This window comes from Tursiops truncatus, chromosome 21 (assembly GCF_011762595.2).
Source record: "Tursiops truncatus isolate mTurTru1 chromosome 21, mTurTru1.mat.Y, whole genome shotgun sequence".
In the NCBI taxonomy this organism is placed as follows: Eukaryota; Metazoa; Chordata; class Mammalia; order Artiodactyla; family Delphinidae; genus Tursiops; species Tursiops truncatus.
Window position 1 is genome coordinate 10,433,481 of NC_047054.1, and position 25,196 is coordinate 10,458,676.

Below are 25,196 nucleotides of genomic sequence, written 5' to 3' on the forward strand. Positions count from 1 at the left end.
CAGGTTTCAGGAGCGCTGGCATCGCCCAGCGATTTATTTCATCTCAGGATAAACAGACAAACGTACAAGGTTTTACGCGATTGGTACCCAGGACCTAGAAACTGAAGCATTGACCCATAAAGCATCAGCCGGCCTGAACTGTGTCTTCAAGACACCTGTTTGCCTTTAATACCCGGCCACACTGCAGCACTGCTTACAGCTTTCAAAAGCCTCAGAGGAGCTTTCATCTCGCATGAGAACACATCTAGGCCTTTAGTTCAATTCATCTCAAACCAATTCACCAAGCAGGTACGAAGTGCCCTGCCAGCTCCTGTGGTCCAGGCACCTTCCTGGAAGGGGGGAAAGTGTAGAGAACGTGGCCGCTGACATACGTTCAGACGCAACCAGAAGATGACACGTTCTCATCTTTAGCTCTTCTTATCTTCCCATGAATAATGATATTGCAGAGGAAAGGGAAAAATAAGGACACTGATATATTTTTTAAAAACACCAAAACAAAACATTTTGTAAGCTAGGAAAGCGTCTACAATAAAACAGAACACAAGAGAGCGCTTCTGTTTACACATCGCCCCAGGAAGGCGTTACAACAGATTATGTCCTGAAACCATCTTAACTTCAGGAAAACACAAAGGACCTCAAAAACATTGCATCTCACTTCAAAATCTTTCACAGGAAGTTACCCAAGAGACCCACAGATCAAACAGCAGCTCCAGAATTACTGAAGGGACACCAGAAATTAACAGGAATGCAGCCGGTGATTCATTTCAAGGATTTGTAGCAAAACTGATACAAAGCGAGGAGTTTTAACTAAGTGGCAAAAGAACTTCCATTGTCTTCAAGGAAAGGAGATTGGTGCTGCCAGAGATTCAGAAATCGAGTCACCGAGTTCCAAATCCAGTCCCGTAAAGCTGCCAGAGGCCACGCCGGCACTGCGGCTGTTCCCCGAACCAAAGGTAAAAACAGAAAGGAAGTGAAGACGTCTTAACCCCATTCCTTCGGATCCCAAATGAACCTTGATTAACAATACAAAAGTCATTGCTTGTGAGCTAACCAAAAGATCGAGCTTTCCCAAATTATAGCCTTCCCCCTTAAAATGCCACTGCTCTTTCAAATATCTGGGAATGTCAGTGTGCCTGGGTTTCTTAATTTCATGTGAACTACGGATGGATGTCGTAAATGCACTAGCTTCGTTTGACTCAACGGATCGAAGAGCAGGAATATTTTTGCACCAACTGTTTCTCTAAATAGAGCTGCATACAGCCTTGGCACATCACGCTGAATGTGACATGATCCGTCCTCGGAACATCAGACCTGGAGGGAAGTCTCAGCCAGGCCTGCCCCTCCCCTAGCTGTCCTCCAAACCGAGGCTCTTGCATGGGGTGGCTTTTCCGTTGGTGTAATCGGTGCACCACCCTCCTGGCCCTACACCCCAGGTACTGGCCTCCAAAAGCAAATTAAACTGGTCCTCTCAGCATGCCAGGTGCTCTGGTCTCTGTTCTCAGTGATATTACTAGTAGAAGTGTGGTCTGCAAGGTTCTAAATCCTCTACCCATCCTTGGGCATCCTCGGGCATCTCATCCTGACAAATGCCTGGGACTCCGGGGCCAGCTCCCACAGAAAGTGACGCTACGTCTAGTCCAGGCATTTCTTCGTTCAATTAAAGGATGAAATAATATACACACACTCCAGCTGGGCATGTTATCGTGTGGCTGTGCACACGTGACATCTAACAGGTCTCCCATCTTCCACGGGGAGAGTTTCCTTTGGAAGCCCACTTTCAGCGTTGATGTTTTGAAACCGTAAACATCATAGGAATGATTTCTCAAGTAAAATCACAGTGATAATATCTCATGAGTTTGATACGGAAGGAATGAAAATATTAGCTTGGTTCCATTTCATGTAAAAGTTTTCCCATAAATGATGAAAGTCTAGAGAAAGATGTACTATCATATGAAATGCTCATGTCTTTAGAAGGACATTATTTATTTCGGATTTCAATTCTTTTCCTCCTGCCACGTCTCCAGGCTATTCCTACCAAAAGGCCAAAGAAGTCAGGCAACCTGAAGCCTGTTTTTCTTTCCTGAGACGATGGACCAAGTGGCCGAGCATCGTCTCAGGTCAGGGGCAGTGACGGGCAGGCACACGCGTCACCAGGACGCACCCGCTGAAACGGTAAATCCCGTGCTCTGGCGCAAGCATGATTCAAGCTATCATTCCTAAACAGCTTAACTCATCACTTTCACAACCACAGACTCTTTAAAAAGCATAACCTATGTCCCACATACCCACTGATTGGCACAGAGGTAACCCCCCCATCACTGGATCCACGAGTAAATCATAGTAAGGTCCACATAACTTCATCTACTTACGTGCCAATACCTTTCAATGTGTACTTTTCCTATTGTAACAAAAAAAAAAGTGGATTGGAATCAGAATGCAGATCACTTGGCCTCTATGAGCGTATACACTTTATCCTTAAACATTTAATCAACAGTAAGCCCTGTGTGTACACACTTGGAAAGTAAAATGTTATAACAAATGAGGAAAGATCAACGGATTTGTTCTTCATCCTTGTGCCCTACCAAAGTACTGAATTTCATGTTACTTCTACTACGGTATTCTGGAATTCACAATTAGAAAAGTGTAGTTTACTTGCTAAACTACGTTATACACATATGTTATTTCCCCTTACGTTACTATGCTGTCACTCTGCCACAATTTCTTAGACTGACGCTTGTAAAAATGAATTTCCCTCATCAGGATGACAGAATTCATATTTAAAACATCAAAAGTAGTGGGTTCAACTGTGCCTGTATGTTATTCTTTAGAACTCTCAAAAAGAAAGGATTTTAACCTTCTTTTGCGGGGTGGGGGGGATACTACTCTTTTTGAGCCCACTATGAAACATCAAAGCGGCTGGGCATACCTGGTGGGTACAAATGCTCCTTTTAATGCAGACAAGCACCACGGCCACTGTCAGCTTTTCCTACTGATGACATGCGCTTTGGAAAACATTCAGTCACCGAAGATTCAGAACTCAAATAAGAGCAACTCGTTACTACATCACTGAACATAATTATTAACATCTCTTAACTTGCAAATATTAAACCCATCTCAGTTAAGCAGTGAGAAGGACCTGCTCTTGAGGTGTGCGGGCCTTTGAGCATATCTGGGCCCCTGTGATGACAGAGGAGATACTGTCAGCTCTCACTGGACAGATCTTATTGGGAATCAAAGATTTCACCCTTAATACTCACTACATTTGGAATGGAGCCAATCGCAAGTTAACCACATGTGGCAGGAACTTTTAAGCTAAGTTAGAAAGGGTTTAAAAGCTTTTCTTATCAGTTATAATTTTAAACCTCAAGCCGAAAAAAGCATGACCTTCTTTCAGTCGTTCCACTAATATAGTTCACGTTGGCCTATTTTAGGACCTCAGCTCTGGGAGGTGGCCCCGAGGTCCCCTCTCATGGTGCAGGAAGCAATGGTACCGGGTACCCCACACAACTCAGCTCTGGCCTCCCGGCCACTCCGCGAGTGATACCGAGGACAGTACACCCCGGTACACTCCAGGCCTCACCCACTGCACCCGGAGGCTTCACCTCTCATTCTGTTTCTTTCTTTCTCAGGTATTTTGTATCTTACTTGTAAGGTTATCTATCTGCACACATCCTACATCTTGCCATCGACCCCATTAAGCAAAGCAAAGCAAAGCAAAAGGAATGCAGACTAGGCAGCGGGCCTTAATACAGCATCGCAAAAGGTCTTCAAGGCCCCGCGACAAGCTTCTACCTTCTAAGCCTTTAAACGATCCCGTGGGCTGGGCGGGGCCCACCGGGGCCCACCCCCGACTCTCTCCCTCCCCGCCTCCACTCCCCTCGCCCCTTCCAGTTTCCCAGTTGGGACCTCGGCCCACGGGGCGTCCCCTGGCCCAGGGCTGCCGAGGGACACGCCCGGGTGACCCGGCCCACCCTACGCGGCGCCCTCCTCGCCTCGGTCTGGCTTCTCCTCCGGCAGGTTGAGCACGAACGGGAAGAACAGGCCCCGGGCGTCCGCGGGGGCTCGGAGCGACTGGAGCTCGAAGCTGCCTTCGGGGCCCGCGTCGCCGGCGCCGGGCTCGCCGTCCGGGGGCGGCACGAAGCGCCAGGTGCCCGCGCGGCTCACGCAGTAGATGGCGCCATCCAGCGCGGCGCAGCGGAAGGGCTGTAGGCCCGACGGCGCGCCCGGGGGCCGCAGGTGCGAGGCACAGCGGCTCCACTGCTTGGCCAGGCAGTGGTAGCGGAGCACGCTGAGCGCCCCCGCAGGCCCGGCCCCCGGCGCATCGCCGCGGCCCCCGCACAGGTCGAAGCGGTAGATGAAGCCGTCCAGGGCCACCATGTCGGCCGAGCGCTCGCGGCTGCTGCTGCACGGACACTCCTGCCACTCGTCGCGCCGCGGGTCGTACTTGAGCAGGCGGTAGAAGAGCGAACCCCCGGACACGTAGATCTCGCCGTTGCAGGTGGTGGCCTCGTGCGCCACGGCAAAGGCGCCCCGGGGCAGCGGGGCCACGGCGGCCCAGCGGTCAGCGCGCGGGTCGTAGCGCTCCACGCTGAGCAGGCACTCGCCGCCCACGGCGTACAGGTGGCCATCCAGGGCCAGCAGCTGCAGCTGCGAGCGCGCCTGGCGCAGCGGCCGCACGGTGCTCCAGCGGTCGGTGGCCGGGTTGTAGCAGAAGACCCGGTCCGAGGGCCGCGCGCGGCCGTCGGGGCCCGCGGGCCCCACGCCTCCGGCCACGAAGAGGTAGTTGTAGAGCACGCACAGGCCGCAGCCCCGAGCCGGCGCGCCCTCGGGTAGCCGCGTCAGCTCGCGCCACTCGCCCGCCGCCTCGTGGAAGCAGTAGACGGCGGCGTCGCCTCGGCCCTCCGCGTCCCCCGACGGGCTCTGCGGCCGGCTGCCCGCGCGCTCCCCGGCTGGGCCGAGCGCGGCGGCCAGAAGACGGGCGCGGCCGGCGCGCAGGCGGCGGCGCAGCAGCAGGTCGCGCTCGGCGCCCGACAGGCGCCCGAAGACGGCGGGCTCGCGCAGCACCTCTAGGTAGTGGTCGCTCATGAAGCGGTAGGCGGCCTCGCGCAGCTCGGCCAGCCGCTGCCGCTTGGCCGCGCTCAGCACCTCGAAGCAGTTGGCCAAGCTCAGCTGCGGCGCCACGGCGTCAGTGGCGCGCTGCGCGGCGCAGGGCAGCTGTAGGCGGCGCGCGCCGGCCACCACGTCGGCCACGTTGTCGGGCCGCACGCCCGCCATGCGCCCGCTGTACGCGTAGGCCAGCAGCAGCCGCAGCGCCGCCCAGCCCACGCCCTGCACCCGCAGCACGTCCCGCGACGCGCGCGCACGGAAGTAGTCGCTGCGCGCCGCCAGCACCGCCTTGTGAGCCCGCAGCCGGCGGCCAGACACCTCGATGAGCAGGTCGGGCTCCCCGTGCTCCGGCCCGACGCCGGGGGGCACAGGCGCGGGGTCCCCGGCCTCTTCCGGGGACGTGGGCTCCTCGGCCGGCGGGCACTCCCCGGGGGACGCGGGATCTTCCGGGGACGCGGACTCTTCTGGGGACGTGCGCTCCTCGGGGGACACGGGATCCTCAGGGGACGCGCGCCCTTCCGGGGACGCGGCGCCCGCGCTGCCGACTTCCCACTGCCTCTGCACCACCCGCCGGCCGCGGCGACAAGAGGGCGGGGAATCGTCCCCGGAGCTGAAGCACAGGGACGCGCTGAGACTGCAGGGTGTCTGCGCCGGGGACGCAGCGCCCTCCCCCCCCGCCGCGTCCGGCGGCTGCAGGCCGCCCTCTCCCGGAGCCTCGGGAGCGCCGCCCCGGCCCCCGGCCTGGCCGCACGCTCCGTCCCCCGGGTAGAGGACGCAGGGGGCCACCGGGCTCTCCATGCGAGCGCTCGCTCCGGCTGCCGTCCCCGCTCAGCAGCCCGGCATGACTTCGCCCGGATTCGGGCTGCCCAAGGTCGATGGCTCCTCCGGGGCTCCTAGCTTCACACGCTTCTGCTGGCGCGCGATCAGATTTCACTTGTGTCCACACTGGTTTTCAATCGCACGCAGCTCCCCTCGCGCCCGCCCGCTCTCCTCTCGGGCGAAAGGGGTGTGTCGACTCGAGCGCGCTCCCGGCTGAACTTGTGAACCTGGCAAGGTTCCCGCCCGGCGGCCGTCTGCAGGGGTCTTTGTGGCTCGGTCTCCGCACCGCGTGGTGATGATCAGTCCACGGACAGGACCGCCCTGCAGCCGCAGCCGCGGCTCTGTCTGTAGCTCCTGCTCTGCGGAACTGAGCTGTCAGGTGCTCCTAAGGAACTGGGCCTGCCCTTTCTTCCTGAGTCAGTGTTTATCCCTCCACATTCCATCACATCTCTGTCTCTGAGGACCAACGAATCAGAGACGGGCTGCAGTCCACACTTCAGAACACTGACTTTACTGCCGTTTCACAGGGAGCCGCCCCAGGTTTTGTGCGTGACTCCCATGTGCGATTAAGGCTTATGGATGGTCAGCCGGACAATATCTGTGTGTGTCCTGGCCTCGGCAGCGCTCCTGATGGGCCTGCCTCGACAATGTTCACCTGGAAGCGGGGAGGGCATGATTCAGTCGCCAGGTGGGTGTTAGGAAGACACAGTTACTGCACACACTAGACCGGCTTTCCTCCTTCATCCATCGGGAGCCTTCCTCTGCGACTTCCTTTGTGGGAATATCAGGTGTTTCCATGTCATGTCACCACGCTCTTTGTGTTCCTGTTTATAGGAGAAAGAGACAGAATGTTGGAATTTGCATTTTTCCATAGGGCTACCTTGTGTCAGTGGCAGCTACCCCATTTCCCTCCACAATTTTCAGGTTATAGGATTCAGATAGGGTGGGAATGGGGATTGTGACTTTTCAGTGCTGGAAAGTTTGGTGACTAAAACATATGGGATTATTTAGATATTAAAAAACCGTTCCTCCCCTGATTTTCGAGGTCTATAAAGAAGAGCCCAATTCAGCCGTGAGCCTTAAGTACATTGGGTTGAACCATACGAAATTGCTGGGTTTTGTGTGTCAATACAACGTCAGTCAAATATCAACCACTTCCTCATTTCGACCTAATGAGATGTGTATGTATAATTGAGAACTTAAAGTGAGAAAGCATGGCCCGCCTGTGAAACCTCAGTTTTATTGTGGGACAGTTTTACTGAAATCTTTTCCAGCCAACTATCTCAAATTCATTTACAACAAATATTTGGAGAAAGGTGCTGAGGACCCTTCTCTGGAGTTGGCCTCAGAGGCTCCGACTCTGGAATCTATTTGAACGGCTCACTCCTGGCTTTGTAGCTCTGAAAAACCTCAGAGAAGCAACCCTCCAAAGAGCACACGTGCAGCAAAAGAAAAGCCAAAGCAAAACGAAACAAAACCAAAACAAAAAACAAAAGCCACAGAACTACTTGGAAGGCAGATGTGAGCACCTGCAGATGAACTATAAAAAAATAATCAATTATCTCTCCTAATTGGCAAAACCTTCACTGAGACTCCCCAGCCTAGAAGGGGGGTCTTAGCACAAGGGGAGGGGCAAACTGGGCTCTGGTTTTCCTAAGAAGAGGCCATGGACGAGAGAAACGGACCAAATACATACAGCTCAGATGCGTCATCATTATAGGGTATGTTCACCTCGCAAATGGGATAAAGGGATACTTAACCACCTACCCTCAACCTCTTCTGATTTTCTACTAATTGTACTTAATACCGTTGCCTGATCCCTATAAATGCTCAGGGTTGAGAGAATGGGTGTGTGTAAAAATATATGCTTGCCTGCTCTTTTTGCTACCGTGTTACGAAAAAGACTTTCCCATTATTCTCAGAAATACAAGTGTCTTAGAGGTGGAGATTCAAGACATTCAATTCTGTCTCTCCCTTCCTCCCCGCCTCTCTCTCTGTCCCTCTTCCCCTCCCTCTCTCTTTCTCTCTTTGTTTTACAGAAATCTTTAACAGTAACCTTTGGGGCATATTCACAGGGTGCAGGGCACTGTCTAGGACATGTGGAAAGGCAGCATGGAGACAGTCGGGATGAGCTGAAACTCTGACCACGGGCATGTGGGTCACGGAGGTGCCACGTGTTTACTCAGCTGTGCCCCAGCCCGTGATGCTGCTGGGGAGGTCCTGCGTCCACTGAGATGGAAATGCACTCTGGCCCACAGCGACCGGAATGTGATGACAAACTGGAAACCTGCACAGATTTTATAAGCAAAGCTTCTGGCCTCTTCCCAAACGCCAGAGGTGCTGTCTTAGTCAGCTGAGTCATTCAAGGGAAAGTCAGATAAAAAGGAAGACATATACATATCTTTCCCCAATATACATATAAACGTCAATGTCTGAAATAAAATCAGAGAACTGGCTCTCTTATTTGCTTCATTCTTTTCACACTTTCTCTGTATGGTGTAGAAGACCTTGGACCTCAGAAAACTACTTTTTTTTTTTTCTTTTCTTGGCCAGGAGAAGGGTTTCAGCACTTCCTGATTCTTTCTCTGGCTTGACTCTCATCGGGACGTGCAGAAGCCCAACCTCTGAGAGTTCTCTTCGTGGAAGTCATCACAGACTCAAAAGAAAGGCAGGGAATAGGACACACTGAAAAACCTAAGTTTGCAATTCTTAGGTTTTCAAAGCTCTACAGAATCCGTTTAAAGCCTGAAAGAATCAGGCTAAGTAGACATTTTGTCGTAGCCACAAGAAGCAGGAGCTGCATGTCCACAATGACACAAATATGACCCAGGTGGTCAGTGGTCCAAGCAGGCACGTCCTTGCCAGCTCCCTGTGCGCCCCTGGCATGGATCACAGACCAGGCTGGCAGAGCCGGGGGTGGTCCGAGACCTGAGCACAGCCATGTAATCCCATCCAAAGTGTGGCAGCTGCTCACCCGCTCAGCTGGCTCTCTGCCCCGGGACCAGGTCAGGAGTCCCTGTTCACCCCCCCAGCCAAGGTGATGCCGCACACCTGAGTGTTGTCAGGTGAGACAGAAGACCGTCTGTCACTGCGACGCAGGCAGCAGTGATGCTGGATCCCAAGAGCTGGGAGGCCACCCAGCAGGTCCACTTTCTGAAGGAAGCTTCTGCAGCATGACAGGTCCTGGCCCCCGCCCGCCTGGCAGGGTAGAGGGTCAGCTTCCACAGGAGAAATGAGGAAATTAAGCAGAGGGGCCACTTCCTTTTTCAAACGATGTTAAAGAAAGTCAGCATTCGGAGCTATATCTTTTTTCCCCAGCATGGCCCATTACTGTGATTTGGCCTTAAAATGGATGGGAAGAAGCCAGCCCATTCTGTGTATGTCCTCTGAGCACTGCAAGTCTGCCAAGACACTTAGGGTCAGATTGGAGGTCCGGGATTTGCAAGGGGATGTCCCCCCATGTTGCAGTTGGCTCCAGCATCAGAGTTCCCCTAAGGGGCTCCTGGAGGACTCTGTGCCAGCACCCACCCTGGTGACGGCAAAATAACTGCAACTCCCCGCCCGACTGAGGCATCGGGAAGGATTTCTTCCCTGAGCACTGCTCCTGGGGTCTGTTACAGTAAGATGAATGGCAGCACCTTCGCCCCATGTAGCGACGGGAGGGGATCTGTCGGTGGAGGTGTGGGGTGTGGTAACAGGCTCCCTCCTGACTGTAGTAAGAAAATATTTTAACAGGAACAAGTCTGCTTTAAATATAACTTAGGTAGCATTTCTCTCTGAAGGCTATACATTTCTTCTCCACATTGTAAATATCTAAACAGAATTTTTTAGTCTCTCCATGAATTTCTTCACTCTCAATTTGATTTTTTTAAATAAATTTTTTTATTTTTATTTGTTTATTTTTGGCTGCACTGGGTCTCCATTGCTGTGCACGGGCTTTCTCTAGTTGCGGCGAGCGGGGGACTACTCTTCATTGTGGTGTGCGGGCTTCTCATTGCGGTGGCTTCTCTTGTTGTGGAGCACGGGCTCTAGGCACGCGGGCTTCAGTAGTTGTGGCACGTGGGCTCAGTAGTTGTGGCGCACAGACTTAGTTGCTCCGCGGCATGTGGGATCTTCCCAGACCAGGGCTCGAACCCGTGTCCCCTGCATCGGCAGGCGGATTCTTAACCACTGCGCCACCAGGGAAGCCCAATATGAATTTCTTAAAGAAGATTGTCTGTGATTTCCCAAATGTGGACATTATTTTTGTGCTTAAGGTGGATATCAGGTTATTTAAAATTAAATATGCTTCATTAGAATAATATAGGTTGCTAAAGAGACTCTCCGTTTCAAATAATTAGTCAGTTTTTTTAAATATTAATGAACAGACTTGGGAAGTTTATCTAAATGTCTGTAGCATCTATTCTTGTAGCCGATTCCTCCTCAGTGTTCTCCAAGTCACGCCCGACACGTATCTCATCCGTGTGTCCAGCCACACGCCTGTGACAGCAAAGTCCTGGAACCACCACTTGTGCCCTGCCCGCCGCCTGCTTCCCACACACCAGCATGACCCTGTTCACATAGTGAACAGCCAATAACTCCTGGGGTTAATTCACAAAGAAAACCACAAACAGAAGAAACATCATCGAATCTTAGAAACTTGCAGGGAATGTCAGGATACCTGTTTGATCATAGAATGTGTTGATTCCCTTCAGCTGTTCCTACAGATATTGCTGGTTCCTTCTTCCTTGGGCCCAATTAAAATGAGGTGGCGGTTCTGGGTGCGCAGGGATGCAGGTGGGTGGGAGCGGATGCCTCGGTGGGGGTGGGGAGGGCAGCCAGTGACCTTCACCGCAACCCTGATTCCCACGTTCTCTGCACTCGTCACAGTCCGTGGTCTGGCCCTAGCAAGGCCATCATAGTGGCGTGCCTGGAACACGGAGTCCAACGCTGCCACAAGGCAGCATCATTCACAAAATAGGTTTTCATTCCTCAGTCGTCCTGGGAGCTTGGCCGTCTGGCTGCTAAAAGCCGGGTGCCGCGTGGTCTTGGGAGACGCGGAGGGCGCAGGGCCCAGGGCCCTGTGTGCAAGGTTCTGTACACGCTTCGGCCGAGGAGACACCCACCACCTGGATGAGAGGACCCCCCAAGCCGGGTGTAGGCCGTATGTTCCGTGAGGTTTGGGGATGGGCGGGGCTGGTGAGCAGCCTGGTGTGTTGAATAATTAAGAGGGGAAGTGACGTCCTTCAGCAGGTCTGGTGACGTTAATCAGAGTCTATTCTACCAGATTACAACCTATCATTTTTAATCTGCTCTTCATGAAGGACATTTCTAAGACTCAACGGGCTGTAACGTAACCTGAATGTGCAAGTAATCATGAAACAGCTCACACCTATTCTATTTTACAGGGACTGCTGTCACATGTGTTACATCACTGGGACATACGCGACCCTCGCAAGCCACCCTTCTGTGGGGTCGTGGTTTTTAGCCCCGTTTTACCAAAGAGGAAATGAGATGTGAACCGATGTCACCATACAATGAATCAGCCCCGCACTTAGTAGGTGGCAGAGCCAGACAGGGACCCGCTGTCCGGCCTCGGCGCCCATGCCACCAAGCACTGGGCCCAATGCTCTGCGCCCTTCCGTCTGTCAACAGTTCTGAGCGTGAAGCACTCGACTTTGCAGCACGTGCGCTGGGCTGGTGGACGCCTACGAGACACTCCCATGTCTGGTCCCCTGCCCAGCGCATCCTGGGAGCAGAATTCTGGTGACTCAGGACGCCCCCAGCTCTGAGAGCAAAGCAGATAGAGACACAGGGCAGGTCGTGGCGGGGATGGGCTCCTGCGGCGCTGTCTGCGTGGGCCTGATTTAGGGGGTGACGGCGGCTGAATCTTCTGGCAGGGCTTCACTGGAGGAAGTAAAATTAGAGAATTTCCTAAAAAGAAGCTTTTACGTAATAGCTATTCTCAGAGTCCAAACTCCTTAGGCTGGTAAGTGAGGCATTGAGCCACCTGTTCCCAAGCCTCCGCCGCCCTCATCTCTCCCTCCTCTGCCCAGGAGTCCTCTCCATCCTTCGCACAAGCACAGAACTGCTGCCGCGCCCCGGTAAAGCCTGCGTGGGTGTGTCTGTGCACGTAAACCCCATGCAGGTGTGTCTGTGTGTAAACCCTACACAGGTGTATCTGTGTGTACAAACCCTAAAGAGGTGTATCTGTGTGTAAAAACCCTACACAGGTGTATCTGTGTGTAAACCCTACACAGGTGTATCTGTGTGTACACCCCATGCAGGTGTACCTGTGCGCATAACCCCTACACAGGTGTATCTGTGCGCGTAACCCCTACACAGGTGTATCTGTGCACGTAACCCCCATGTAGGTACATCTGCATATGCGTTCCCACCTCAGGGTCTCTGCCTGCACAGTCCCTGCCACCCAGAGCCACCTCTCCTCCTTTGAGCCAGAATTCTTGCTCATTCCCAGGCCCCCGGGGACCTGCTGTCACAGACACTACCTTCCTCACTTCCCAGGTCAGCAACTGTGCGGTCCACGTTTGCACAGAATGTCGTATTTCAGCACCTCCTATGCACGTGTGTCATCCTTCTCCATGAGAATGTGGATTCACGACAGGGAGGTGCATTAATCGTTCTACCCTTGGCACAGGGCTGGGCTCTGCCAGGGCCCCCAGAAAAGGCCTGATGGATGGTGAGTGAATAAATGTTAACCAGAGAGCCTAGAAAAAACAGCTCTGAAAACATTCAGATAAAAATCCCTATTATAGCAAGTTCTTGCACTACGTACAATGTATGTGTGTATGTATTTATGCCTTACCAGTGAAACATGATACAGAGCTCACAAAGAAAAGGTTCTTCAAAAGGGACTGGTGTTTGTGGACGCTGGATCAGAGACAGGTTCTTACTGTCTTCTATCTAGCTATGCCCAGTTTCTATATTTCCTGAAACGAATATACACTGGCTCCACAGTCATAAAGGGTAGTGGGGTTAAGTCACAGGGTTGCTCCAGCCCAGCCCACGCCCCACCTTCCCAGCACCTGGTCCCGAGAGCACGGCACCAGGCCAGGTCCTCCCGCTGAAGGGTGATGCAGGAGAAAGGCTTCGGCCAGGTGGGTGGGTCAGGGAGCTGAAATCAAGGGAAAGCTTGTCCTCGGGAGAAGAAAGTGAAGCCAACACAGAGCAAAACCTAGAAAGAGAGGAGACAGTGCCCTGGGCGAGTCACCCCCAGCCAGGGCTTGTGATGTCTGCGAGCTAATAAGTCTGTTTCTGGCTTCAGCGAACATGAGTGGGATTCGTGTCCCTGGAAACTGAAATAACTCTGACTGTAAACAAGAAGCCACCTTGCTGGGTCTCCGCGGGGTTTAGACGGACGTTTGTAAAGCGCTTCGCCCCGCACAGGCCCCAGCTCCTGGTAACCACGCACCGTGAGGTGCCGACCCGGACAACGCCGGCCCCAGCTCACGGAAAAGCCCCACCAGGACGGAGCGCACAGCCCTGCAGCCTGTACCCAGAGCAGCTCCCAGCCCTCACGGCAATTTTCCATTTTGTCCTCACATTCCACATATGAGGACGGGTAGAGGAATTGCCATGATCTTGATTCCAGACACGAGAAAATGCTGGAGGCCCGGAAACACTACGTTACTCGTCTCAAAAGACCAAACGAAGTTAGCAGCAGCCCAAAACCAGAGAGCACTTTTCCCCTCTTTCCCCGTCTCTGGGGCATTTTACGTGAGGCCTCAGAAAAGATGCCTGTGGCTTGCACCCGTTCACTAAGTCGGCGGCCACGTGGGTTCACAGGCACCACTTCCCACTGCTCGGGAGTTTCAGAAGTTTGGCGGCAACTGTGAGTGTCTCTGTGCCCTTAGCCATTACCCAGGACAAGCCGTCTGGGGGAAGATGAAGCCCAGGGCAGAGAGATGAAATTGACCTTAATCCAGCGGGACAACTGGGTAGTGAAAATCTGCTGAAGAGCTTCACTCTTCTCCTTCCTTCAACAGATCATGGGTCTTTATTGTTAATTCAAGAGATGCAAGCAGCGTTAGAGCTTCACGACTCACAAGACAGCCCTTCGCTGGTGATGTAGTAACGCACCTGAAGTCACCACGCTTTAAAGCAGGGGGGCGTGGGGGCATCGCTGCCGCGCTCAGGGAAGCGTGTGTCTTCAGCCGCCACCTAACGTGACATCACACAGACGGGCCCCACCTCAGTCCCGGCTATGACACAGCCCTGTGCTCCCTGAAGCCAAGACCCTGAAGAACTGAAAGGAAAATGGATGAGGGTAAACCTGTGCATTCACTCAAAAGGGGGGCTCCAAGTTACTTGAGTGCAAATTGTGCCCTAGGTGCCAGACGTGCCATCAGGGAGCAAACCCCGAATATTCTGCAAGAGAAGCATCTGCCTTTGCTTGTGGCTCGAGGTTCCGGAGTTGTTGACAAGCGCAGGGTGTGAACACTGAGATCACACACAGAATCACAGAGACTCTGCAAAGAGGCACCTGGATTGCAATCCTCCCTGGAAACCTCTAGCTCTGAGACCCAATTCTGAGCAATATTTGGGCAACCTTAACTCTTTTAAAATAAGTCTATTGTGCGAGTCCCCTGAAGTGAGAGGTGAACGTCCCAGCAGTGATGCAAAGCTAGAGCCAGAAGTGAGACTGCCTGGGTCAAACCAACCCACACTTTCCCCAAGTCTTCAATCTGTTCAAGTCCCACCAACGCTGAGAAATAATTAACAATATGCAGTCATTTGCTCATTCACTGAGTGGATGTATGCTGAACACCTACAGTGTTCCAGGAGGTGCCCTGGGTCCTAGAAAGTAGCAGGAACCAAACAGACTTGGCCGAGGCCCCAGGGAGCTCCCAGCGCAGGGAAGAAGACGAACGTAAGCCACTACTACACGAATTCTAGAGGAAGTAAAACCATGGCAGGAAACATAAACAAGGATCCGGGAAGTAGTGATGGACAGACCTGATTTCTACTTGGGATCAGGTAAGACTCCTCTGAGAGCAAGAGGGAGACACACACAGGTCGGGTGGAAGAGAGAACAGACACCTTGCAGTGGAAACAAGCTTGACCAGTTCCAGAAGCTGAACAGGCTGGGTGCAGCCAGGAGCCCCAGGGTCAGGGGACTGGGCCCCTCCGTGGCGCCCTGGCATCTTAATGACAAACGGGAATCCTCTGATGGCTTCAAAGAAGTGAATATGATCACTCTTGTGTTTTAGAAAGAGCGCTGTGTCCTTTTGTACAAAAAGACTGATTGAACTACTTTTAGACTGATTTTCTATCACTGCCCGAACCACCACACACATTAAGATGAACTAGATCTACATGTATCAATGTGCATACATTTCAGAAACATAATTTTGAATTTTTCAAGGTCTGCCATTTGCAGAAAGATACAGTATAATTTACATACATTTAAACGTGAAAAAAAATACTATATGTCATTCGTGGAAGTGTGGAAAGGACAGGTGTGAATTCCGGTGCAGTGGTTACTTCTGAGCAGGAAGGGAAGGGAGGGCTGTCTACCTGCTCTGTATCTCTTGGCTTCCTGAAGATTCAAAGCATAAACTGCAAGATGAGAACATGTATTGTCTCACGGGGATACATGAGTATTTTTATTGCATTGTTTACAGTGTTTGAGTATTTTATAATTTACCACTTAAAAATGTTTTTCCAGGGCTTCCCTGGTGGCGCAGTGGTTGAGAGTCCGCCTGCCGATGCAGGGGACACAGGTTCGTGCCCCGGTCCGGGAAGATCCCACATGCCGTGGAGCGGTTGGGCCCGTGAGCCATGGCCGCTGAGCCTGCACGTCCGGAGCCTGTGCTCCACAACGGGAGAGGCCACAGCAGTGAGAGGCCCGCGTACCGCAAAAAAAAAAAAAAGTTTTTCCATATGTTTAATCAGTACTTATCAATTAAATAGTCAATCTGGCCTGCTACTGACCTTCATGGAAGCCACACGATCTGTAGCACATTAAGTAAAGTCATTCACTAGGTAAGAAGATCCCTGTCACTGTATTCTTAGTGCTGGAGTAGGTATTCCTATGTTTAAAGTTCCAGTCAAATTGAAATACGGGAAAGTTAAATAAAAACTCACATTTTATCATTTTTAAAGCTCTAAGCTCTTGGTTTGATAACAGAGAGACTTGTCCGAAATCACACGCCTATTACTGGCCGGTTAGAACCCAGATTTCTCTCCTATTAATCTCACTTGTTTATTTACCATTATTGGCATAAATGGAAAGCAAGATAGAAACCCCCTCTCTGTGGTCCGTCCTGCTTTGCTTTAGTTAAGATGTAACGACAGAGTCCCTGCCTTGCCCTCCTGCTGCACCTGTGTCCTCAGGCTTCTCAGAAACGGTGCTGTTGACCTAGTACATCCCCCCTCCGGCTCAGCGGGCCCTGGGAAAGGGCCTGAGCCTCGCATGGAAACCACAGCCAAGCAGAACCACCTCCTGCCTGGCTGTCCGGAGGAGCAGCACGGCGGGGAGATTACAGGGAGAGGAACTGACCCGAATTCAACACGTGGTCTCTGTCCTCAAAGCAACGAGGGTGGCTCAGTGGGACAAGAAGGCTGATGAAATGCTAGCTCACCTGTTTCTGAAGCAGAAATCAAGACAGATGTTCTGATGAGTGTGAGTTCACCCACGTGAGCCTCAAGAGAGGCCATTCCTATCAGGCCAGTCCTGACACAGCCAGGAATGAGTGGATGCAAAGACGAAATATTTAAATTATCTTGAGATTGAATCCAAGGAAACGATGTTATTAGCCTGCTGCCTTTGCAAACTCTTTTAACATCTGACTCAAAAGAGTTTACAGATGAAGGTTGCCAACATCTTGATTTTTATGGCATTTTTCCCCTAAAATGTGGCTTTGGGGTGAATGGTTGCAGTGGGTTCAGGGTGAGAGAGGTCACTTCAGTCTCAGAAAGATGAGTATTTTGGAAAACAGCGCTCCACCCTGGCAAATGCCACAGTAGGTCAGGCATGTGAAGACTCTGGGGGGCTTCGCGGGGGGGGCGGTCCAGTGGTTACGACTCCGCCTTCCAGTGCAGGGGGTGCGGGTTTGCTCCCTGGTCAGGGAGCTAAGATCCCACATGCCCCTGGGCGGAAAAAACCAAAACATACAACAGAAGCAACATTGTAACAAATTCAACAAATATTTGAAAAATGGTCCACATCCAAAAAAGAAATCTTAAAAGAAAGCAAAACTCTGAGGCTGCGACTCCTGCGTGTGACGCTAGCACCGACATGCCTCCCCCGCCCCCGACAGCATCTTACCACAGTCTGGCCATCCGGGTCCGGAATTCCACGAGGAGGCGGCCGCTCCCCGAGAGCAAAAGGCAGCTGTAAAGCGGCACAGCAGGGGTGGGGGACGGTGTCTGCATTCCTGGTCACAGCACAGCTGGCCCCCGCCCGGAGCACCCGCTCAGAGCATCCTCACCAGGAGACGTGGGCTCCACCGCACCAGCACCTCACCCGGGGGCCCCAGGCCACACAACCGATGTTCCTTCTGGGGGCCGGGCCCCCTCTGGCCATGCATCCGGCTGGCTTCCTTCTCTTTGGGGGGTCTCTGGCGGGCAGCTCTGCCCCTCACAGCCCAGCCCTTGGTGACCAGGCTCCGGAAAGGGCTGCAGGTTTTAGAGAATCTTCCACAGACACCAGAACGGGCCCTTTCAGAGCCTGAGGACACGACAGCATCAAGCTGCAACACCAACCCGCCTTCACCCACAAGCCTATGACCTTCCAGAAGCCGTGCGGGCAGCTCTGCTCTGCTCCTGGCCCACAGCCCTCAGGTGACAGGAGACGGCCTGACCCCTCAACAAAACCCAGCCTCATCCAGAGCATCACGACGTCCAGCAACTGGGACCAAAGCGCCGCTGTGGACAATCAGAGGCCTCCAGAGTCTTGAGGACAAGGATACTGTTCAGAGCCGTCTTACTAGGAAAACAATGGACGGTCATCAAGGAATATGACCGGCAAATTGCACTATATTCAGTACATGTGGTCAGTATGTAGTCAGTAGAAACCCCACTCTTGGTGGAGGGATAAATTAGGAGTTTGGGATTGACATATACACACTACTATGTATAAAATAGATAAACGACAAGGACCTACTGTATAGCACAGGGAACTATACTCAACATCTTGTAATAACCTATAAGGGAACAGAATCTGAAAAAGAATATGTATATATATGTATGTGTAACTGAATCACTTTGCTGTATACCTGAAACTAACACAACATTGTAAATCAACTATACTTCAATAAATAATAAATTTAAAACATTTTAAACACCCCGCCCAACACACTCACAAACACACACAACAGGGGAAAAAAGACAATGAGAATAATACCAAAAGGTTTAAAAGGCATGTTGATAGTGAGAATTATGAGTGACTTTTTTTTCATAACTCTTGGTATCTTCAAATTGTCTATAATGAATATGTATATTTTTAGAATCAGAAAAATTATATGTATATACACATCTCTCTATAGATGTGTATGTGTGTATATATATATACAAGAATGTGTACGTGCGTATGTGTACATTTACATCTCTGTGTGCACGTGTATGTGTGTGCATCAGTGTCTGCATAAAATAAAATGACTCAAGTTTTGGTTGGGCCCCAAGAAAGAATACTTGGTAGAAAAATATGGTCAAAGGAAAGCTTTCTTGTAATATCCAGGCTTTTAGGCACAGAACTATGAAATGAAGGATCCATTTTGTTAAATCCCCGGCCTGATTTAGGTTGTAGGTTTGAAGAAAAAAATGTTGACACTGAAGACGTGCTGTATCTCAGAATTGCCAAGGGTTTTACCAGTCCCAGAATCCTTCCCCAAACTGGGAACGTTGCAGTTGAGAGATGGCAGAGCACCTGGTACAGCCCTTCCCTGTGTTTCACACACACAGGAAGAAACAGAGACCAGAGAGGGTGAGCCACTTGCCCAGGGGCACACAGCTCATAAGTGCTGTGCTAAATTAGAAGCCACACCCTAGGACCCCTGCCAGCTTCACTCCCTGCACTATCTCAACTCCAGAAACCTAAACACACTGAGAACAAGTCCAAGACCCAGTGATTTTCATAATTTCTACAAATCCCATGACGCTGAAGAAGGCGCAGTTTCTGGGGTTGACGTCACAGAGCTGAGAGCTCCAGTGTTTCTTTGCCTTAGCTGGTGAAACAACCAGACAGAAGGACCTGGAAAGATCCGGCCGCCTGTGCACCTCGTCCCGGGGCTCCTGGGACTCCACAGCAGCGACAAGTGCCCCCGAGTTCACAGCCTGAGTGATCAGGCCCCGAGGCCACCCCCCGCCACACACACCTGGGCCACGTCGAAGCCACACGAGGTCAGCTGGATTAAAAGCCCTTGTGCAAAAGCGTAAAAGTCTTCTCAGAGCCTGTAATGCTGACCAAAAGGCGGCAGGTGCCTACACTTCATTTCAAAGTTTCACGCAGGTCTTCCACCTCATTTGGCACATAACTGGGCCTACGTCTTCCATCTCAATGTTTCTCCTCAAAATATCAAACCCTTTACAATAAGTAGTAAGAACGGTTGCACGAGAAAGGAATCAAGGTGCTGTCTGTTTGACATAAAAGAAATGAAGACAATTTTTCTTTATATCTTGACTTCTACATCAAGATGATTATCTACATGGATAAAAGTACTTAGTCTTATTTCCTACTCAATCAAACAGTGATTTCCATGCACTCAAAAGACAGGAGTTGGCACAGGTGAGAGCCTCGTGCAGACTGACGGGATCAGTACGCAGCAGAGCTGACATAAGCTGAGGACTGGATCTACTGCCCATCAGGTTTCTATTCCCTGTGTCACCCCGGTGACTTGACTCCACTAACCAAAGGACCAGGGAGGGTGAGACTTCTCCCTTCACACAAGGTCCCCTACACTCAGAGCCCAGAAAGTGCCCGGCCTTTGGGAGACACAGACCTCGACATCCAGGCACCTGGGCCTCATGGGAGGGCGGGCTGAGGGCCACACACAGAGCTGCAGGGTGGGCAGCACAGGCCCCGAGGAGCTGCCACAGCCCCCTGGCCACTGGCCAGCCAGGAGGAAGGAGCTAGAGGGCAGGGGTGGCTGGGGAGTGCAGGACGCAGCCCATCCTTTCCAAGGTGACCTCGATCCAGCCCACCCGCACGCTCTTCTCACGGGGGACAATGGCTCCCCAGATGTCTGCATGTGTGCCCTGGTCTCTGGATCCTAAACACTGGTGATGATGGTGAGGTGAGGCTGTGCTGAAAACAGCAGTAATACAGATTCCTCTCTTAGGATCCAGACCTCGGATGCCCAGTGCCAACGTGTAAGAAGTCCGGGGACACCAGATGCCCGGCTGGAGGGAGCACAGCGAGAGGCCACGGAGACACTGTGCTGGGCGCCGGGTCCCGCCCCGCTGCCCTCGTGCTCCCAGCCGGGCTGCAGACGTGCGTGTACGCCTCCAGATAATCCATTGGAGCTTCCCCGCCAGACGGCAGGTTTATAAGCCAAGTCAACTCCATTGTTTTGAGTCAGTATGTTTGGACTGGTCCGTTATGCACCCGCCTGGACGGGGCTGCCACCGGAGCAGGAACCCGCGGCAAGCTCAGCGGTCCCAGCTGGGCAGCAGGCAGCCAGTGGGCAGATGCCTCTGGGCTCCGAAGCAGTTGCTAGCGGGGCTCCGAGGACAGGGGGATGGGGTTCCTGGACAGGGCTCTGGAGGGCAGGGCTCAGCAGCACCGTGGCCACACGATGCTGGAGACGGAGGATGCGCTGGGTGGGCTGGATGACACTGGAGGAGACTTCCAGGCAGGGCCCGGGTGACCCTACTGAGCTCTGTCTCTGTGACCTGATGAGATGAGAGAGGAGAGCGGAAGAAGGAAGGGTTCCGTTTTCAAGTGCGATTTGAGCAAATATAAAGGAACCAGGCCCCACTGGGTTGGAAGATAAAGCTCTTCTCTTTCCCAGCCCTTGCGACACTGTCAAATTAAGATGGGGCCTCAGAGCAAAGACCGATCCAGGTGGCACCATCAGATGCCCTGTTAAGACCTCGTAAATACCTGAGGGGACACTAGACACAGGCCCTGGAGGTCCAAGGTAGAGAAAGGACTTATGTGGATCTGTGGACGGAGCTTTTGTCTGGTGGCTTGAATCCCAACAGATCCAGAGAAAACCCACAACGTGTTTAAGATAATTGTACGGGAAGAGACACCGCCAACTTGGAGTAAACGGAACAGATCAGCACAAAGAGAAACCAGGGAAGAGGCTGAGAAAACCACTGAGCTGCGAACACCAGGCATTTCTCAGGAAACAAGAAGGATGACTCGGAGGGCAGAACCTAGAATCCACAAATCAGCGCCAAGAGCACTGGAGATCCACCCCCAGGAACAGGAACCCCGCCAGCGGGTGCCCGACTGCACTGCAGGGCCGTCACGGGCCAGAGGTCACCGTGCGCCTCCACTCCCGTCTGAACAGGACAGTTGCCATGGTTACTTTTATGCGTCAGCCTGGTTGGGCCATAGGACCCAGGTGTTTGGTCAAGTACCAGCCTAGACGTTGTTGTGAAGGTATTTTTAGATGGGATTAATATTCGGCATCAGTAGACTTGGAACAAACAGTTCCCTCTCCGCAGTGTCTGGTAAGACTTGCTTCCTGGTTCACAGACAGCATCTTCTCCCTGGGTCCTCACGTGGGAGAAGGGGAGAGGGAGCTCTCGGGAGTCTGTGTTATGAGGGCACTGATCCCATCATGGGGTTCCACCCTCATGCCTCATCACCTCCCAAAGCCCCCCCTTCCTAATACCATCACCAGGGGATTAAGGTTCAACATGTGAATTTGGAGAAGACCGACATTTAGTCCACGGCAGGCACTAAGCTCGTGGGGTTGGTCATCAGACAACCACGCCAACTGGAATGAGCGTCCTGTCACCCGTGTTGTGGACTACAGCCCACGGCACTGGGAAGCTGCTGGCCGTCCAACATCATAGTATTTGTGTCTGTAAATGACCACCCTGACGACTGTAAGAGGAACCGATCAAGGGGGAAGGGCAGCTGTGTGAAGCCCACCTGGAACCACTGCAGTGGGAGCAGGAGGTGACAGGTGGCTCAGACAAAGGCAGCAGACTTGGCATCTGTACCAAGGTCCTCATGACTAAGACTTTCCAGAAAACGGTGCTAACAGCATCCAACAGCAGCACAGTGGTTATCAGCTTACAAGACGTTCTGTCCACAACATCCCACGGAATGGGGTTCCCTTTGTGATTCAGTACATCTCAGTTCTGTAAAATTAACACACGTCCTACTCCATCATGGCCTAGAGAGCATATCTCCATCAATTTACATAGAGGAAATGCCACAATTAATTAGGAATCAAAATTATATTAAGTTACAAATCTATGACATGGCCTAGGGGCCCCTCCCAGCCTTCCTTCCGTTCTCTCCTGCGCCAGGCCCCTCTGAGCACCATCTCCCCTGGGCCGTCCCCTGCCATCCTCCTTTGCTAGGCCTCATCATCCTTCAGACCCCAACTCAAAACCCCCTCATCAGATGCTTTCATAAGGGTTTATTCCTTTCATTTAGGCCACTTGTCTGCTTGTTATTACACATGAATTAACATGATTATATTTTTAATGCCTTTCACCTTATTGGAACCTAAGCCGCAGGGGGTGGGGGGGGTGAGGACCTGTGCCTGTTTTAGATGCCATGGCATTCCCAGTACCTAGAACTGTGCCTGACCTGGGGTAGACAGTCGATAAATGTTTGTGAAAGAAAAAACTGGCTTTTAATTGGTCAAATATTGCAGAAGACCTGCAATGGCTTCAATTTCCACGGCACTGTTTAATATTCGTTCTGGCAGGAGTTGGGTTGTTGGTAAAAGGCAAACTCCTGGAAGTTTCTGCTGTATTCCAAAGGTCATTGCTCATTGTTAACTATGTCCCAAAGAGGTGCAGGTGCCAACACTATACTTTCAGCATAATTACAATAAATCCAAGAGAAAACACTGAAATCAAGGCCACAGGGGAGACACTAATCCCTTGAACTCCTGAGAAAAGCAGATTTGTCCTGAGTCACCAGGGGAAGATGTGCAAAACGACGGGGCTGGTTTCTGGTCTGCACACTGACGGCCTCTCGGGGCACCTCTAAGGCCAACCCCACATCTGTCCTCCGAGGGGCATTACAGCTGCCTAAGTAATTCCAGCTTCACTGCAGAGCTATGATTATGGACAATTTATGCTGTCGGCGTTTAGAAAAAAACTGAAATAGGATCCCAGATGGAGGTCCCACAGCACAGAGGGTCCCCAGTTTCAGTACAGGGACAAAAGTGGACTAAAAAGAGGCCTCCTGCCTTCCCGCTGACAACGTGGCTACTTGTATCAGAACATATGGAAATGAAATCAAGCACTGGCGACTGCCAGGAAAGATGTTCAGAGATGAGGTTCCAGATCCTTCTGTTCTGCCAGGCCTGGAGCCAGCAGCAGGCAAAGTCCTCTGCAGGTGAAGGAGGGCCCGCCCTAAGGAACGCCCAGACACTAGGACAGCAAGATGACCACACGAAGCCAGGCTGCCCCAACAGCTCAGTCCCGATCTAGGATGGACACTTAACCGTTCTCTCCCCTCCTCCCAAGCCAAGACTGCCTTAAATCCTGTAAGCCAAATCTTTGAGCTATTTTCATTGTGTTCTGATTATTTTATCAGCAATGCCTGTGCAATTGACATTAAACGCTGGAAAGACTTTCTTTCTTTAAAATTTTGCTTTGTTAGGCCCCAAAGGGAGAGTTGTAATGCCAGTTACCAGAAGCGTGCATTCCCTGGGCTGTCCCCGGGCAAATCTGAGTGCGATGGAGAGCTTCCTTCTGCGTTTCATGGGTGGGGAGGGGGGAGGATTCTAACAATAGGACCCCATTAGCTGGGGATAAAAGGCCAAAGGGCAACATCGGCGTCCATTAAGGGTCCTAATTAGAGGCTGCGCAACTGTTGGTAGATGGGGACTGGAGGAAGGCGACAACAGGCCAGGCACAGAGTGAACTGGCCCCTCCACTGCGGGCAGCGCAGGGGCTTAAAAACCTGACCATAAAGCGCCTTCAGTGCTTTGAGCGAAATAAAGCTTATTACATTGATTTGTTCTTTTTCTTTCCCTTAGAACAGATGTGAGGGTGGGTGGAGACAAAGGATGTGGTTCTGTAGGAACCGAAGAAGTGGTAGAATTTTTTAAAACCTTCCTTCTTTAACGTTACAGGCGCAGCCCCCCGAGGGAGGCTGGGGTCCCCCAGCACGAGCGCGGGTCGGGGGTGGGAGGCCTGCTGCGGCAATGCATGTAACCTCCCCGCCGGCCGTGTCAGCCGGTTCCACGCAGTCTTTATTTAAATGTTGCTCCTTTTCGTACCCCCTCGCCCCCGCGCCATCATGCTGTCAGGCACGTTCAAACCTGAGCAACAAGCACTGCTGGTGGGCCGTCTGGTCGGTCAGTGGGGCAAAGGCTCCGTGAAAAGAAAGCACGCGCTGTGCACCAGCCCCCAGCACCCCACGAGCCCTCAGCAATCCCGGCAGCATAAGCAGCGGACCCTGGGGGTCGCGGGGGTCTCGGCCGGCGGGCATCGGAGGAGAGAGCGAGAGGCGCCTCCGCATCTTCCTCCCCTCCCCCGGGAACCAGGTCCGGGAGGGACCTCCCACCCGCTTCCTGTGCCCCGCGGGATGGACGCTCCAGAGGCAGGGCGGCCCGGCCACGACAGTCCGCGAGGCAGAGCCCGGGCAGCCCGGCACCGAGCCCAGACACCCCTCGGAAGGGGGAAGCGGCCGGGCCCTCCATCCTACAGCGTGGCCGCGAGCCCGGGCCGCCTGCCCAAGGAGCGCTCAGCCTGGGCAGCGGGGCGCGGACGTGGGGTGCGGCTCCTCCCCGCTGGGTTCCGGGCCGCTCCGCCCCCGGGTTGGCTCCGGCTGGGCTGGGCGCGCGGAGGCGCGACCGGCGGCGGAAAGGACAGTGGCCACGCCGCCCCCGGGGCTGGGTCCTCGGAGGCGGTCACCGCGGGCACAGCGCGGGGACTGGCCGTCACCCGCTTCCGGCAGGAGCGCCCTAGGGAGTCCCCGCGCTGCGGCCCCCTCCTCCACGCGGCGCCCGGGAGCGGGACGGAGGTCCGCCCACCCCGTTCCCCACACCCCCGCCCCACGCCGGCCCCCGCCCCCGCCCCGGCGGCCTCCCCCGCCCCGACCAGCGCCCACCCCGGGACCCCCGCCCGCTTATCCTCCGCCTCCTGGGGCGTCTCGCCGCTGCCTCCCCCCCTTCGGGGCCCAC

General features: G+C 53.0%; 1 protein-coding gene and 1 long non-coding RNA gene across 3 annotated transcripts in view; one reads left to right on the plus strand and one right to left on the minus strand.

Annotated features, from left to right (window-relative positions):
- The window catches only part of KBTBD11 (kelch repeat and BTB domain containing 11), a 25,597-nt gene continuing 401 nt past the window's right edge, over positions 1 to 25,196 (minus strand). Inside the window, exons 2-3 of one of the 2 annotated variants that reach the window (XR_012329012.1) lie at positions 2,927 to 6,749; positions 1 to 2,398 (exon numbers count right to left, since the gene is read on the minus strand). Coding sequence is in view for 1 of the 2 variants with exons in the window: in XM_033848832.2 (XP_033704723.1) it covers positions 3,973 to 5,904 (1,932 nt within the window). In the remaining variant the exon portion in view is untranslated. Of the gene's footprint in view, positions 6,750 to 25,196 lie in introns of both variants that reach the window. The other variant, XM_033848832.2, reaches the window with a different exon arrangement.
- LOC141277513 (uncharacterized) overlaps positions 24,609 to 25,196 on the plus strand; it is a 4,470-nt gene continuing 3,882 nt past the window's right edge. Inside the window, exon 1 of the long non-coding RNA XR_012329013.1 lies at positions 24,609 to 25,036. This is a non-coding gene — a long non-coding RNA (uncharacterized lncRNA). The remainder of the gene's footprint in view (positions 25,037 to 25,196) is intronic.